General features: G+C 37.4%; 1 protein-coding gene across 1 annotated transcript in view; it reads left to right on the forward strand.

Moving 5' to 3' along the window:
* The window catches only part of LOC108717077 (coiled-coil domain-containing protein 60), a 78,504-nt gene extending 61,565 nt beyond the window's left edge, over positions 1-16,939 (forward strand). Inside the window, exons 9-14 of the mRNA XM_018263835.2 lie at positions 3,863-3,950; positions 4,973-5,056; positions 6,160-6,300; positions 8,444-8,578; positions 10,515-10,704; positions 16,487-16,939. Coding sequence (XP_018119324.1) covers positions 3,863-3,950; positions 4,973-5,056; positions 6,160-6,300; positions 8,444-8,578; positions 10,515-10,704; positions 16,487-16,600 — 752 coding nt within the window. The 3' untranslated portion in view covers positions 16,601-16,939. The remainder of the gene's footprint in view (positions 1-3,862; positions 3,951-4,972; positions 5,057-6,159; positions 6,301-8,443; positions 8,579-10,514; positions 10,705-16,486) is intronic.
* Positions 16,940-18,828: the final 1,889 nt, after the last annotated feature.

The raw sequence follows: 18,828 nt of genomic DNA on the forward strand, positions 1-18,828 counted from the left end.
GGGACAAAAGGCATTTTAAATGGAGTGTCAACTCAAAAAAGTATTTTTAACCCGATAAAAGAAAACATAACTCTAAGCAACTTTGCAATATACATTCATTACACATTTTTTTATGTTTTTTAAGTTATTTGTATATGTATTGCTATTGAAAGCAGTGTTTTAGTGTCCTTCTCTAGTCTCTGCCCTGGTGCCTCAGACTTTTGCAACATTGTTTAAAAAGAGCTTAGCTAAAAAGTAGCTAGAAATGTTGTACATTATGTTTTGGGCTTCTGTACCAACCCAAGGCAACCACAACCTTTTAGCAGTAAAGATCTGTGTCTCCAAAAAAGCCCCAGTAGTTTCCCATCTTCTTTTCGGCTGATTTACTGCACATGCTCTGTGCTGCTGTCACTTACTGAGCTTAGGGACCGACTCAAAATATACAGTACGCATAGAATATAAATGTCACAATATTAAACTGATTAATAATTAATACATATAATTACTACACAGCAGCTTAGAAATCAGTGTAACATCAGAGTTTAATAATCAGCCTTGTAGCATCATCTTATATTACAGGCCACCCTCATTTTCTGTTTGGCAAAAAACATCCCCTAAGCTTAGCTTCTCAACAGCTGCTCAGAGCCCACTGAGCATGTGAGTGTCACAGACACTTTCCAAAATGGTGACCCCGTGAAGCCCTGGATCATTGCTGCTATTGAGAAGCTGAAACTTTATGCTGGTGCAATAAATCCAGTATATAAAATATGGAATTTTTAGCCATATTCATTTTTAGGGTTCAGTTCTCCTTTAACCAGATGCTGCTCTCAAAGTAAATTGTGCTTGTTTTTAAAAAATAACTTTAAAAACACTGGTCATTTTTAATAAATGTGAATTGGAAAGCTGCTTAGAGTTATGTTTTCTATTATTATACAAAAATATTTTTTGAGTTGACATTTCCTTTATAATTAATTTTTTTTCCTATATAGTAGGGCTTATTAACTAAAAGAAAACTGCAAAAAAGCAGGCAATTATTTATTTTGGGGTTGACTTACCCTGTAATTATACACCCCAATGCACATTGTCCAGGGCAAATTCTGTTTAGCATCTAAAATATTTAATTGTTGAGAAGGTGAGGCCAAAACATCCCCTACTGCCTGCTATGGCAGTCACCTGAAAGGGGGCAGTTTCAGGTAAATTGAGGCAGTTTGCTTTTGTCTTTAAAAGTGTAAATTGGTTTTCCCTAAGCTACTCAAATTTAAAAATTTCTCAGGAAAGTACAAACTATACTTTATATTTGTATATTCTCCTTGTTGAATTTGGTTAAGTTAGTGGATAGTAGATGGGCTGCATAAAATATGACAGAGTAACCAGTTGTACCTTTGTAAATTCTTCTTCCAACAGATCTAAATACATAATTGAAGATAAATGTCTATTTTTATAATGTTTATGAGAGCACATGTATTACAAGTAACTGTATGCAAACTTGTGAGACTGAAGAGCTGAGCATCCCAGAGTTATGTCTATTGCAATATGTATTTTGGAAGCTTGACTATTTGTTATGGGTTTGCTATACACATTTTCAATGTCTGTGATAGTGCACTGCAGTCAGATAGTAGAAACTGACACATCATAGGTTTATGAACACATATTAATTGAAACAGTGTGGGTTAAGTTGTGCCTTCATTTATGATGGCTAAGTTATGCCTAGCAAATAGCACACGGTTTACACTTTAGGAGCCATGATGGGTAGGATTTATAGTGCATGTTTGGAGGAAATTAATAAACTATGATGAAGATAGAACATTGTGATAAAAAGGCCTTTCTGACACAATACTATTATTATGCCAGTTGTAACATGTTACACAGATCTTGATAACCGGACAGGATGTTTCAAGGTAAAGCAATATTCTATTTTAGTCTTAGTAGCAACCTTATCTTGGATCAAAATGGTACATAAATGAAATATCAAAGAGTCTTGTGCAGCTGTCTTTTATATATATATTATGTTTTCAATGGTATGGAAGTTGGTAATTCCAATATTTAGGGATTACGATCTCAAGATGGCAATAAACAGACCTGTAAATCTTGCATCTGGCTATTTGAATGTTTGTAAAGAGGAACACTATTGGTGTTTTCTGTTCACCGTCCACTGTCCCCTATTTAAACTGTACCATATAGCCTTTTTTCAATATCTGCCATTGCTACACGGCAGCTTGTTTATATGAACTATAGTAGTGTTTCTGAAGCAAACAGATTAGCTTTACCAGTGCAGAGCAACAGTACATGATATTTTCATTAATTTAAAACACTGTTTCTTTAAGGATTTTGTACAGAGGGTGGTTGTCAGTGGGACATTCTTCTAGATGGGATCCCATGGGGTTCTGTATTGGGTCTGCATTTATTCAAATTGTTTATTACGGACTTGGGAGAGGGTATTGTAAGCAATGTAGTTTGCCGACTAATCAAAAATATGCAGGCAAATTAATTCATCCGGGATGTGTCATCCTTGCAGGGTAAACTGAACAAACTGGTAGACTGGGCAAGGAAGTGTCAATGTTGACATATGTAAGGTTCTATATAGGGTACAAAAATATGCAAGTCACTTATAGCCTTAATGGTATAAAGTTATATCAATCCAGGGGTGCTTCGCAAATGAGGCGAGTTGAGGCTGTCGTCTCAGGTGGCAGCGCTCAACTAGGTACCAGGGGCAGCAAAAATGCTGCTCCTGGTACTTTAAGAGCGAATTTCCAGGGGAGGAGGGGCCAGGGTCGCCCCTGTATCAATCCTTAAAGGAGAAGGGGTACTTGTGAATATATAACTTAGCTGTAGCAAGCAATGTGGGTAAGTAGCAAGAAGAGCCAACAAGGTATTTTCCAGTTTAAAAGGGGAAGAGACTAAACAAAAACTAGAACATGCAGGGCAGTTTTGGTGTCCATTGTTTTACAGGGATATTAATGAAATAACTTTGCTGGAAGAATCTGCAATGAGGGGTAAGTATGGAGTATGGGGCATCTCCCGGGGAGGGGGGTAGTTAGCCTGGGGGGAGGAGGGAGGGGGGTCTGCCTGGTGTGGGGATACGGGTTTTTCAGGACAGGTTGAATTCTCCTTTAAGGCAGTGCTATGTATATGGTACGAGACAAGTAAGGTGTTTCAGAAGGCGTTATGCTGCATGTCTTGCATGTAAAGGCTCCTTTTAGCCTGTTTCACCCTAACTAGCCCTAACTTTGCTACTCCACAAGTCCTAACCACTCAGAAGTCATGTTCCAATATCTTGCACGGATGAGATCTAACATGATTGAAACAGGCTGTCTGAAAGTTTGGATATATGGCTTTGAACTATTAGGTTGTATCTGTGCTATTAAACCAGTGGTACTGGATACATAGTTGGCCAAAGGGAGATAAAGGAGTGATTTGCATTTCTCTACCAATATTACCTTATGTGAGAGTTAAACTTTCATTTTTGGTATTAAGGCAGTGCTATGTGTATGGCATGAGACAAGTAAATACTTTCTGTTTACAGAAAGCTTTATGCTTAAAAATACAGTTACTGAAATTAATTCTTAGTACAAAGTTAATACAGGGACCGCTCCGATTATTCTCTTGGACTAGGGTAGGAACTTTTTCCCCTCTCATGCAATTGGAGAGAAGATGGGTTTTATGCCTTCCTCTGGATTAACTAACAATTAGACAGGTTTCAATTTGATAAAAAGGTTGAACTTGATTAATGTGTCTTTTTTTCAACCACATCAACTATGTTGTTTTTTATGTTGATTAAAATCTTACATGTCATATATTAGTAGCATTATACAGCACTTTAAAGCCTGATTTAATTTTGGTATATATTAGTTAAAATAGTTATTCTAACAATTTCACACGTTAGATATGCAGAAGTTAATTGAGATGATTGCAGAAAGCGTAAAGATGGATTTAGATGAAGAGGAAAGACAGAAGGAATGCACACTGCTAAGGTATGTAGAATGGATTAATATTAAGCCTTGACAGCCTCCTGTTTTTAATTTTTTCTGATATGCTTGAAACGGTGTGTGAGAGAGGTGGTGTGCACCATTCTGATCAGTAGAATGCTTTAGGACTTACACTATGGCACCTTCCTAACTTGCTAATGTCATGAGCAAATATAGATTCAATACATTCAGCATCAGTGAACCTTTGAATGTTCTGAAACTGCAGACCCGAAAAGGGGTAGGCCTGAATCAAAGTGGATGGAGTTTGGAAGGGATCAGAGGTGTATTAAGATATAAACAGGCTTGAACAGGGCAGATCAGACAACCTAAATTATCCTTCTCTACCAAAACCAGATTAGGACGTGTGGGCCAATATTAATAGAGTGTGAGCTTTGGGAGTGCAAGATGTCTGGAAAAGGCTGGATGACAAGAAAAAAAATGCCTTTCTCTTTTAACAACAGCAGTGGTTCCTGTTGTAGTAACATTAAAAAATGTAAATATTTTATTTTCATTAAAAGGATGTATCTTTTCATTCTACAGCCACAAATAAACTCCTTCTTGGTAACCAATGGCCTATTTTATATGAATAAGATTTTCAGTATGTAGTCCTGCAGAGAGCCATGAATGCAAATTTGACCCCTGTTTATCTTCCTGTATCAAACTAACCCCATTGTTTTCTACTGAGCTCAAATGCTATGTGCTGTGTAAACATGATCCATTTTGCCCTAGTCAGCTTCAATGGCTGCTCCCATTCCTACACAGCAGCTTATTTATATAAATGACAGTAGTGTTTGTGAAGCAAGCACACGTATTTTTTTTACAGTGCAGGGAAACGACAGCACGTTATGTTTACATGCATAACATACACTTTAATTTTTTGGTTTTACTGTTCCATTAATAAAAATACCATTAACATTTTATCACATTTTAGGTGTACTCATAAGTGGCACAGTATGTCTTCTCACAAACTCACAAAATTAGCTTCTTTATCAAACAACTGAATATATTTCAATATGTTCTTTTTGTAGGGCCCCAATGGTTGCTCAGATTGACGTTCCTCTTTTGAGAGAAGATCAGCAAAGCAATAGGATCCTTTTACATAGGCCAAAAAGGTATGATGGTAATGGACCATGGATTTTCCATATAAAAGGGGTTTCCATAATTTGGATTTATTTGTGTCAACATATTGGCTTTATGTACATTAGTTACGATCAAGTACCGGGTATATGGTGCTGTTTTATTATTACTGAGAAAAAGGAAATAAAAAATTTAAAAAGGACTTTACGGGAGATGGCTTCCCTGTAATGCAATGCTTTCTGGACATCAGGTTTTATAACCAATTGCTATGTGCATTTTGTGTAGACATTTAAAATTGAATGGTTAAAAATGTGTCTTTGTGTAATTCTCTTGCAAGTAATAAAATAAGTGAGACTACAGGACTTTTGAAGTAAAGTGGGCAATGTGCAAATGCAGAAACGGGTGCAACGTTTGGCTCTGGCAAAAACCAGACAAAGGGGCAGATCAATAATATCAGGGGGCAGAGCAGTGAGATATGGGGGTGTAGCAATGCCACATGGGGCATGTGCATAATGTGTAGGGAGGTTGGTATTGGCCAGATTTTAAATGGCAAGTGTCAAATAAAAAAGGTTCTTTACACAGGCTACCTAATATAATAAAGTCCAATAAATGAAACTGCCAGTTAAAAGCCAAAATAGAAAATGTTTTTTTTTTGTTGGTGATGTATGGTAGATAGTGATATATGGGAATTTTAAAATTATTGTATATGTTGGCCATGTCAGGGCCAATGTTTGTTGGCTGTTGGTACTGCCATGGGTTAAAATAAAGGCATTTTATATAAAGTTAGTTGTGTTGTTACCTGCTAGATGTGGATGGTGCGATTTTAAGAGATGATGGTTGAAACCCTGCAAGGTATTGTAAATATTCATGATATTACAATTATTCAAATATAATTTGACAATTGTGTTGTGCATTCCACCCATGATTTTCTTCTTTCCTCCTCGAATGAATGCCTCTAGGACTTCTTCAGAGCAGTGCACCATATCTGGAATTGCTTTTCACTCTCTCCCCAAGAATTTTCTTCAGTTATTGATAATTTGTTTTTGTTATACCATTTGAATCCTAACTAAAACCATTGTACAATAAGCTAGTGCTTTATACAACAACTACAATAACAATTATTTGCCTGTTCATGCAGCTCTCCGGCTACTACTTTGTACCCATCTAATCTCGTTACTAAAAAGAAGCCGATAGTGTTCTCAGAAATGAGGAATATGTTTTTTGAGGTGGCAGCAGAGGCAGATACAATATTCCATGATAAGGTGGAAGCAAGAGAAAGGCAAGTATATAGAAAAAAGAGCTCTACTAAAACAATGTAATTTAACATTAGCACTTACAAGGTAGTTGTAAAATATGTATGTCATAATGCATAACTTTTAACTCTGTCTCCTTTTTTGTTTACAGTTAAAGTCCCCATTTAAGGCCTAACATTTGGTCAGGCTCAATGTTCTCTTTAAGCTGTCTCCTTGTGTGCGCACACACATTTCAAAGCCAGTATATTGTGGTGTGAACAATGAATTTTGTGTCAAAACAAATATGTACTTACTCTGAGCTGTGCACTCTGTTTTTCAAGTGTGTACACAAGTTTGAAAAGTGTTCACACAAGAATTTTTTTGTTCACAAAGCCAAGAAAACATTAGAGGGAACATTGGGCTCCTCCTATGTAATAACAAGGTTTAGGACATGTATTTGACCTGTTATCCTCAAGACCTGAGGGTTTCCGAATATCAGATCTTTCCGTAATTTAGATCTACTAGAAAGTCTACTAGAAAATCTTGTAAACATTAAATAAACACTTTAGACTGGTTTTGCTTCCAATAAGAATTAATTATATTTTAGTTTGGATCAACTCCAATGTACTGTTTTATTATTACAGACAAAAAGGATTTTTTTTTTTAATAATTTGGATTATTTAGATAAAATTGGAGACGGCATTTCTGTAATTCTGAAATTTCTGAATAACTGGTTTCTGGATAAGGCACCCTATATATTAAGACATATCAACCAACCCGTGTTGAATTTAACTGATTGTCTTTCATGAGTATATTGAAAAGCAAATAGGCATTTTCCCCAAATGTCATTCTAACTTGAGACTGGATCACCTTATCCAGTACTCCAGACCCATTTAGGGGCAACAGTTAAAAGTTTATCTGGCCACACACTTTACAATTCGGTTTGTTCATCTTGAGCCTAACTGGCTGTTTTATTTAATAGGACACAAAAAATGTAGGACTGGGTTTTCAACAAACAACTATCATTTCAAGTGAGATCATGGTCATTCCATAATCCATGGGGGTTATATAACATTACATCATGGCATCACTACTAAGTCCTCCTGGTTAGTTGCACATTTACACCATATAGAGTATAGTTTGTCTCTTGGGGCTGGTAAATCTGCAAAATATTGGGTGCTGGAATCATAAATCATGCTGCAAATCCAATTTTATGGGACCACCACAGAAGTGCAGAGCATGGGAGGTGTGATTTCCAGAATGGCTGGTCATTATTACCCCCTCTCTCAGTTTCATACATAGTATACTATTGTGCTTTAATTTATCTTTTTGGGGAAATTGCAGGAAAAGTTTAGCGATCATCAGATATTTAACACAAAAGCATCACATACTAGAGTTGGTCATTAAGCTAGCTTTATCAGTTCCTTTCACCATTGAACGTTTATGGGACTTTTGTATTAAAATACATTTACATTTTAAATACAAAGTAATGATTGAGCGTGCAATAATCATATAATATCTAACTGAGGCTAATCAGATATTGTTCAAGAAGAATATAATTTGGGGTACGTACATGAGCAAATAGACTGTCAACTCAGCATAGAGTGGCTGCGCCTGCAGTAGATTTATAAGACTAATGGCTGATTGGTTGCTATGATTTTCTGCAAGTAGGCACAGTTTTCATGTGTTAGTAATAGAGGCCTATGCCTGCGTGCATAAGCAGGAGTGCTATCAGGGGCGATCCTGGCCCCTCCGCCGCCTGAGGCAGCAGCAGTTGCTGCTGCCCCCCCACCCCCGGAAATTCGCTCTTAAAGTACCAGGAGCAGCATTTTTGCTGCCCCTGGTACCTAGTGGGGCGCTGCCGCCTGAGGCGACAGACTCAACTCGCCTCATTGGAGAAGCACCCCTGAGTGCCATGAGATTTTGCCTGTCTACTCTACTATTGGACATGCAATAAGAATGTGTTTTTCACAGTAATGTAATTTGGATTGGCAGCTAAGCATACATGGTTAGCTTTACACTCCACTTTGATGGAGTGGTTAGTTTAGCACCTAACCACCAAGGCAAATCTGTGTGCTTTGTTTCATTTTGCTCCATGTCTAAAGATATGTATCACTATTAATAAAAGCCTTGCACAAATCATAATTTTACCTTTTAAATTTCTTATCAGCCATGTTACTATTTTAACAGGAGACGTCAAGAAGTAAATATTCAGAAATATCAATCTCTGGACAAGATGCAAAACTTCCACCAGGATCTGGAGAAGATGAGGAATGCTTATCACTATGTGAAAGAAGACAAGGATCACAAGGATAAAAATAACTGGTGAGAATACACTGATACAATATGGTGCGTAGAATAACAAATGAACCTTTGATAAAAAGTTTTCACTGCTTTTAACATTCAGCATAACAATTTAGCATTACAATTAAGCAGGTCCAGACTGAGCATTAAAATAGGCCCTGGCATTTCAGGTACACAGAGGCCCAATCAGCCCACACAGAGGCCCAAACAGCCCCCACCAGCCCACTAAATACTGACTTTCTATGGGACCTTATAGCAGCCCCTCTGGCATTTGCCAGAACCCACAGATTGCCAGTCCGGGCCTGCAATTAAGGGAAGAGTTATCTCTGCTATGCACATTTCATGGTCATCTAGTTGTGAGACTTCCTACATATTATCTAGTTGATAAAATTGATTCAGCAACATATTGCATTTTCAAATGACAGTATCACATAGTGTTTTCCAGTGGCACATTGCCCACCAGAAAACCTTGCACGTAAAACACATATAAATTAGGAATGTCACAAAAAAAAACTTGTAGAATAATGTTAACAGACAAAATCGAAACAGTTATGTATTTGGCTAAGTGCTAGTTTCTTTCCAGTTCATGGGTGCTTCTAGCTTGTCTGTCACTTGAGTTGGTAGACCTGATGTTGCCTCACCTCCTCACATTTACCTCTCACTAAGGAAAAATTCATTATAGCAGTACATTTAGTTACATTGTATTTCAATATTTAGCAAAGAGGTACCCCTGTTTGAAATATACCATGCAGAGCTGTGCTGAAAACTATGTAACATCACATTAGGTATATGCACTGCAACATCACCTTTACATACAGTAGGTACACTTGTACCATTGTCTATAATTGTGCTTACATTTCAGTGTAGTTCAGGGGAACTATCGCGAAAATGGAAATTTAATAATAGCTTTATCATTCTAAAAATAAGACATTTTAGGTATAATTAATTAAAAATGCTCACCCATTTGTGAAATAATCAAGTTACTTCATTCTGTCTTCATGCAGGAATTGGGAGTCTGATTTTGAATAACAGTTTAGTCTAATATAGCCTTTGGGGGGGGGCTTTAATACATCTGCTGGGAAAGGAAGCCCCCCCTAAAAGATATATTGGATCTAACAGTCTGTGAAAATTTTAACACCCAACTCTTGCATCATGAGGACAGAATGAAGAGGACAGTATGAAGAGAAACAGATGCTGAGAGAGGGATAGTGCAGATAACATTTTTAATTGGTTATATTTAGAAAGTTTCTTATTTTAGTGCGATGAAGCTTATATTAAATTTTCATTTCATGATAGTTCCCCGTTAATGATAAGTAATGATATCGTGCTCACACCTTCCATTATGTGTTATAAAAAAGAATAGAATCATTCACAGTGTTAATTTAATGACCTTTCCATGAATAAAGAACAGACTTGTATTACACCAAATGGAAAAATAAATACATAATACTGTCCTTGACAAGAATTATCTAAGTAAATAGATTCTGGAATGTAATGAAATTGATTATTATGGTCTATAGAAAGCATAAAAATAAGGGAAAAGTGGAAAGAAAGTCAGCATGAATGGCAGGGGAATGACGGAGGAGAGGGAGAACTGGGGTGGGATCCAAATATAAGTAAGGGACACAAACTCAAGTTGTCATCAGGAGAAAAATATAGTGAAGGTGGTACACTGTAAGGTGTTAGCAAATTTTCTTTTCAATCTTTTCATACAGTATTTATTTTGGGTTAATATAAGCTGGGACCCAATCATATGCTAGACACTGGCTCAACAGACTGGCCTAATTTTTTTTGTAACCAATTAAAGCTTGTGTAATCGACAGGTTGAACCAGAGACTCAGTATCAGTAAGCCCAGTTTTGTCCCCCTGCTTTAGGGAATTGCTATACCATTGTATTATTTTTGCATTGTTTCATTATAAATTATTTTCTTGTTATATACTGTATCTCCCTTTTTAGGTTTGTAGTTTTGATGTCTAGGATCCCACAAGACGCAATGAAGAATCATAAGATTCGCAATATTATGGACAAACTTGAAAAGTTAGAAGAGAAACTATTTGTTCGAATACGACCCAATGCTTTCTTGAGATTTTTGAGTGGTCTTCGCACGTGGGAACTGTGTTCTCCAGATATCAGTGTAGCTATTGAGGTGATTATTTTATATTTTTACTCATATTCCGTTGACGATTCAAACAGTGTTAATACCAGGGGAGGAGGGTGACTTTTTTTTGTGGGAAGCACAGATAGCATTCCATATGAGAACTTATATTTGCATATAATAAATAGAGGCTAAACTCTATTTTTTGGGGGAGGCTTAGCCTTAAAGCCCTAAACCTTCATTATGCCGTAACTTTTGTTGTTGGGAAGGTTTAGTAGTGTGGTAAACCACTAACAGTAGAATGAAAGCCAGGCTAAATTCCTTTGCCATCTACAATTAGATGATACCCTTCCAGAGCCACCAAAACTACCCTGTTTTGCTACTCAGCTTTTTATGACCATGTACAGCAAACAGGGCAGTTTATGGGGTCCACAGTGGTGCAGTTTGGAAGGGAGCAAGAAGACCTGTGGAGGGGCCCAATGCTTTAACCAGGCTTCGTTCTCCTTTAATGTGACTGTACATGAAGAGACATGGTTGGCTTATTTTGACTTTACAGTCGAACCATGTATTACTTTAAAGTGGTACTGATGTGTTCCCATGATTGGTTGGATAGAGTCAGTATTTACTAGTAATCAAGGGCTGCAATGTTCTCTTTTAATAAAACTGCCCAGAAGCCCCTACTGGCTCATTGGAATTTAAGCTGCTTCTTAGGCCATGTTGAGTACGAATAGGAGTCTGAAAAGTAACATTAAAAACCGGATAAGCACCTGGATTTTAAAGTCTCTTTTTTTATATAGAATAAGTGCATTGTATAGTTTTGCGTGCTTACACCCAATATGATTACGTAAGTTTTGGCATGTTTTATGCATACTAAACTGACTTTATAGCTGTAGTCATTTTCAATAAAGGTGAAATTTTATTGCCTGATCCTCGTGTTCCCCGTTTCCACTCTTTGTTTTCTTCATTTTGATTGCACCATAAACCTGCCATTGCTTGTAATGTAATAAGCTCGCAGTACAAGGCAGCTTTCTTATTTGCTTGGCTCTGATAGGCAGCCTTACCACTGGAGCACAAACACACATTGTCAGTGTGAGTTATGGGAAGGAAGTAGATGGTTTATCTCTCCATTGCTAGTGCATTCCTTAATATAATGAAATAATAAATGACTACAAACCAAAACATTCTCTGGGCTGGCAAGTGTACACATAACTGACAGTTGTAATGAAAAAAAAAACACTCTTTATATACCTGATGCCTATATCACTAAAGCTGTAGCTGTGCTACTAGAGTTGCCATGTTCTACAAACTTATAGAAAATGTAGCTAAAATGGCTTACAATTGTGTTTCATTTAAAGGAGAAGGAAAGGTTAAAACTAAGTAAGCTTTATCAGAAAGGTCTATATAAATACACTTGTAAACACTCAAAGTAATGCTTCTCAGAGTCCTCTGTCAAAAGAAACACTGCATTTCTTTCTTTCTATTTTGTATACATGGGCTTCTGTATAAGACTTCCTGATTTCAGCTTAAAGGAATTGTTCAGTGTAAAAATAAAAACTGGATAAACAGAGAAGCTGTGCAAAATAAAAAAAAATTCTAATATAGTTAGTTAGCCAAAAATGTAATGTATAAAGGCTGGAGTGAATCGATGTGTAACATATGTCCAGAACACTACTTCCTGCTTTTGCAGCTGTCTTGGTTTACACTGATTGGTTACCCTGGTTGCCAGGCAGTAACCAATCAGAGACTTGAGGGGGGGACCACATGGGTCATATCTGTTGCTTTTGAATCTGAGCTGAATGCTGAGGATCAATTGCAAACTCACTGAACAGTTATTAACCATGTGGCCCCCCTTCAAGTCACTGACTAGCTCAGAGTTATAGGGTAGGACTCCATGGGCGACTTCTGTGCGTTCCGACGCGCTGCACAAAAATGCAGGCGTCAAGTCGGATGTGAAAGTATTAAGGTACGTAATAGCAGTGTCGGCTCAACGCTGCGATTTCATCTAACATTTCCATCTCTTACCTTATTTCTGTTGCATCCGACGTGACACCTGCGTTTTTGCGCAGCGTGTCGGATCTCGCCCGTGGAGTCCTACCCATAGAGTTGAAAAGCATGAAGTAGTGTTCTGGCTATTATTTTACACATCCAGTCACTCCAGCCTTTATACATTACATTTTTGGCTAACTAACTATATTAGAAACATTTTTTATTTTGCACAGCCTATTTATTTACCCAGTTTTTATTTCCACACTGAACTGTTCCTTTAAACCTCCAGGGCTTGGTCTTGAGCATGCTCAGTTTGCTCATCTTCCCCTCCCTGCTGTAATCTGAGCACAGAGCTATGAGTGAGCAGGGAGAGACTCAGGCAGGAAATTATGTCACAGCAAGCTAATATGGCAGCTGTTATCCTAAACAAACAGGGACAATTGGGCTCATTTATAAACACTGGGCAAATTTGCACCTGGGCTGTAACCCATGGCAACCAATCAGAGGCCTGCTTACCTTGCTCAACCTGCAGCTGACTGATACAAGCCACTCACTGATTTGTTGCTATAGTTTACTGCCCAGTTGCAAATTTGCCCAGTGTTAATAAATGAGTCCCAGTGTCTAGAGCTGTTTACTCAGAATGGAAAAGCATTCCAAAGAATAAAAATGGCGTTCTAGTTTGCATTATTGTGACTAATCTATTGGCAATAAAATGCCTTGGTAGCTTCCCTTCTCCTTTAAAAAATGTAGAACAGTAATGTGCATATATTAGAGGTGTACCTGATGTCTGAAGTGATCCAGTAAACAACTTCTAAAAACTATTTTGCCAGAACTCTGTTGTAGCGTAGAGTACGGTAAGATAATTGCTACTCGTGCAACTCACCACAATACACAAGCCAGTGGGCTTGGTGCAGAGTTGATTCTTGTGGAAGAGAAGCAGGAGCACCAGATATGGTAACTAGGCCTGTAAACCAACACAGAGGATAGTGTCCACTGTCTTTTTCAGATGGAGGTTTGGCACTAAAACACATGTTATGACAGAGCTGTGTCCACATATTGATGCAGAAACATACACAGAGATACCAACATAACGTCATTAAAGATGCCAGGCAGTTACAAGTATACCTGCAGAACCTTGCATTTTTATGCTTTTGCTGCTAAAAGTTTGTTTGTAATACCTTTATAAAGTGCCTCATAGGCTTAAGCTGGCCATAGATGTAAAGATTTTTAAAAGATCTTTTCGTTATCGTGAGACCAAGATTATCTTGAAACGATCGTTTAAATGTACGATTTGTCCATCAACTAAAAAGACCATTTCAAGCGATATCGTCTAGTTAAAGCCAGGAAAACTGAGGGGAGCTGCCTGCTTGGCCCTGCAAACATAGATAGATTTCACTGTGACCAATGAAACTTTTTTAACCTGGCCCAGATGTCAGACGAAAAATAGTAACATGTACGATCGTTCGAATCCCACTAACTTCACGATAATTTGACGGATTGGTTGGATTTGACTAAAATTGGTTGTTTACCAAAGAAAAATCTTGTTGTCTATGGGAACCTTTAGCTGTCATAAACCCTCATTACTACTAGGCAGCACAATTTACAGACAAGTCCTCCAGTTCAGATGCTCCAAGCTATGCATAATGCCATAAATACACTGTTAAGATTTTTCATTCTCTGTAGCGTGCAATTAAATTCTATATATATTTTTTAAAATGCATATGCTCTTATGGCTAGTGGATCTTGAATTTTGTTATCCAGGCAGTGAGAAATATTTGATGCAGCCCATGTTTCACCATCTGTTTGACTTTTACGGTATATAAAATACAAATAAAATAGAGCCAAAGCTTAATGGTTTTTAATGGGTTATCAAATACAATACACAGTTAAGACTCACCAACTTATTAAAGAGAAATGAGCCTTCAGACCTACACAGATTCATGTTCATTTACAGTTTAATTATAAACTCCTGATTTTTTCTCCTTGGCATCACGCAGCAGCCAAGAAACTATGATTCACAGTTCAGATTAAAACTCAGGTTGATTTCTTTAGTGATATTTATGACAACTTTTTAGTACACATAAATGCTGTGCTTAAACACATTGATTTAATAGCAGTGCAAATAAACCTTTAAAGGAGGAAAACAGATGAAATGTTTTCTCACTTACAATAAAAAAAGCAGGAATGGTTATTTGGCATAATTTGTCTTTCTAATATACAATATTGAAAGGCATATTTAATGGCTTACTTGCTTGCAGTATAAATAGCAAACCCGTCCATTAACTTGAAATGTCAGAATAGCTTTTTTTCTGTTTTATAATGTTATATAACTTAGTTCTCAGATATACCTTAAAAAGCAAACAATGATACTGTCTGGTTGATTTGTCTGATGCTTCTTTTAGTTGAGTTCTCACCCCCTAATACAGGATTTGGTCCGCTACAGTAATTTCTTTGCCAGCTCTGCTGATGCAGTTGTGCAACACACAAGGTTGCCAATTGTCGCATTTCAAAAAGAAGTACAGAATCTATGATTTTCCTTAATGCTTGTTATGTAAGTGGACAGCTTTTGCTTGAGGAAGAAGGTTCCCAAATGGCTATTCTTTGTTCCATCGTCAAAGTGACTTCTCCCCTGATGTGTTGTAGTTATACATTCTCATTGCATACTGAGCTCTTTGTTCAGTACAGAAAGGAGGGAGGATTATTGGTAGGATAGAAATTGAAAGAGCTCCAATGTTTAGAAGTATATCTTGCGTTTAATACATGTAAGTAGGAACTGTCTTACCTTTACTTCCCAATACAATACTGCATAAGCTACAAAAATGACATGTCTTGTTTCATAGTGTCATCAGAAGTTAAGGTTTCAGATATACAAAACAGATACCCTTCAACTTTCACACAGGTTCTTTCCTTACCTTATGGCAGGGGTAGTTTGTGCCAGGTGAAGTTGAATGCCTCAGTCAAGAAAAGCATATGGCAACTACCCCTTGTGCAGTATCCACTGTATAAAGGAAATGTCTTCTACACAGAGGGAAAGTTATCTGCTTTTAATAAATTATGGCCTCATATTTACCTTGTCTCCTAAGGAAAATAATATGATGATAAACTCAGTTTAAAAGGTTATATTTCCCCTTTAATATGAGGCTCCACCTCAGACTAGACAATATTTAATTTATGTGGAAAGATGACACTAGAGAAATAGCTGAACAGGTTACACTGAAACTGAAAGGGATATGTCTGCTCTTGACTTTTACCTATAAAGTTGGTCATTTTCTTTTGCGTTAAAGACTGAGATGAGTTGCAATTACTTGTAAATGTTCAATTTTATCTTAAAATGCAGTTGAACACCACGGGGCACATTTACTTAGGGTCGAAAATCAAGGGTTAATTAATTCGATTATAGAAGTCGAAGGATTTACCGCTATTCATTCGTTCGAACGATCGAAGGAATAATCGTTCGATTGACCTTCCCCATAGGCTAACATTGATGCTCGGTAGGTTTTAGGTGGCAAAGTAGTTGGTCGAAGTTTTTTTTTTAAAGAGACAGTACTTCGACTATCGAATGGTCGAATAGTCGAACGATTTTTAGTTCGAATCGTTCGATTTGAAGTCGAAGGTCGAAGTAGCCAATTCTATTGTCGAAGTAGCCAAAAAAAAACATTCGAAATACAAAGTATTTTTTATTCTATTCCTTCACTCGAGCTAAGTAAATGTGCCCCCACGTGTGGGCTAAAAGAGTCATATTGATAGCAGGCGGTCAGGAGGTCACGTTTGCTTTCTAGATTCAATTACAGTTATCTATAATACCATTCATACAGTCTCATTACATATTGTGCTCTTTGTTCTCCAGTTTGTGAGGGAACACCTGATACAGATGCCCTTGGAGGATTATACAGCCTGGCTTAATGGACAACTTGCCTGTTCTTCTACTGGCCGAGTCCAGAGTGCACCTCCCGGCAGATGATTGGCCTTGCTCTGCTGTCGCAGTCAAAGAATACACCAGGACCCTGATGAAAGCAACTCTTTTTGTCTTCATACATACAAAAAGGCACATTCTTGGTTTACTTTCCTCTTCTGTAGAATCATTATAGAAGGTCCATCAATATGTCCAGTTTTTCATTTAATTTAAATTTTTGTTGTGCTTTTTGTACCCGCAGCTTAGTATTTACATTATTTATATTCCATATTATATCAAACTAGAACACTTCAAACTCACAGATCATCCCCAAATAATCAGTAGCACTAGTGTAGCTTTAAGAATATGCACAAGTATTCTTTATCCAAATAAATCTGTGGATTTATATTTTGGCTTAAGTCATTGTTCCAGGTATACTAATCATTGTTATAGGTATGCATAATACTTAATTATATTGCAGGAGAATAAGGGAATCTTACAATTCAGCACGAACGATTGCCAACGTTCAGCTGCTTTCAAAGGGGCCCAATCAAAATTTTCCAGCCAGCCCAATCGACGAGCCGACCGATATCCAAGTCTTCTGCCAATATCGGTCGGCTCGTCTCCACCATACACGCAATGAATTTCATATGAAAATTTGGCCACCTTTAAGGCCCGAATTGGCAGATTAAATCTGCCCGTGTATGGCCACTATTGCACAAGAAGTGGCACAAGAATAAATAAGTATCTTTAGCAGTAAAGTCTTTGCACAATGCACGTTTCTTGGACACCCTGGCTGATATACCAACAGAAAACTATTTCTTTATTGCTTGACATCATTTTTAACTACAGCTCCTATAATCCCTTCTTAGACTGTTAACCTTAAATCTCCTTCCAGCTTGTCATCCTTTGACACACTTTGACTGCAGATAATTTCCATGTTGTCTTCCCAACCAAATGTAATATCAATAACCATACAACTCAGCTAAAAATAAACAGAAATCCAGGACAAACAAAATTTGGTAAAACATTTGTTTATTAACGTATAAAAGTATCTAGTCCCTTATCACGGAACACGCCATGTTCCTTCTAACGACAGCAGGAATGTCCTCTTGTTGTAAATTAAGATCTTATTTACCCTGAAGATTTATTCTTATATTACCCTCCTTTGGGACAGTTAATAATACATCACTGACTTTATCTGCAGAGATCAGTGGTAAAGATAGTTCTTAGAATGCTGTTTCCTTATCTACTTCTCAGGGTTGAAAATAATGGGTTGAAATACATGTGTATTAGCTTAGGAATTCCCATGCACAGGCAGATATTTGTACTGTATGTATCTATGTATGCATGTTTTTTATTTATATAGCACTAATCAGGCAGGACTGACAATCTGTGGAGGGGTTGCTGTAAGATGTCAAAGACAGTCACGATTTATTTGGCTGGTGGGGGCTTCTGTGTAGTTGACGCACATATTTTGTACAGTAGAACGATACATTAAATAAGCATCACATTTTGATAACTCTGGACCAAATGAGCAGTCTTTGGACCCATATACACAGCAATAATGACATATTTGATAAGGTTCCTATACACTGATTGTATCACGTTGAAAACAATGCAAGTCATTTTGACAACAAGTTTCATTGGGAAGAATCCACCCAAACTCAGGGAGATGTTCAGAACTCACGAACCCATGCAGCAAACCTAGCCAGTGGTCACCATGCTACTCAACATTTGATCTGTGGAACATCAGCCATTGCAAAGGCAAGCAGTTCATATAGTGATTCAAGTTTAATACAAACACTTTGCTAGTGTGACAAATGCTTAATTGTTCTAGTAGTGCATTAAAGGGTGTGTCAGTCTGACATTCATTAGCGTGCTATTGAGTACACATGCTGAATCTAAACTTGTTTGAATTAGGTTAGAATGCCAGTGAATACAGCATTTTTAGTCTCAGATTGTTGCTGAAATTTGAACAAGGAGGATGCTCCTACAGATCCATCACAGACATGCAGAATACTTTTTGGCAGCCAGTCCAAGGACAGCTTTCACCCAGCGGCCATTTACCCATTAGTAACATTGACATCTGAAAACAGGACATGTATTCTGTAAAGTTCATGCAATGCAGAATGCAGGTTTACACAGGCACAACATACTTTGATTAAAAGTTCTGCTGGGGTTGAGCACTGTAATGGAGAAGGATTTATAAGTGATTAAGAGGATGCTGCCATCAGAGTGGCTGGTATTTAAAGATTTCAATGAGGCTATTCAACAATTACATTTTTGTGGGAGGG

Source organism: Xenopus laevis, chromosome 1L (assembly GCF_017654675.1).
Source record: "Xenopus laevis strain J_2021 chromosome 1L, Xenopus_laevis_v10.1, whole genome shotgun sequence".
In the NCBI taxonomy this organism is placed as follows: Eukaryota; Metazoa; Chordata; class Amphibia; order Anura; family Pipidae; genus Xenopus; species Xenopus laevis.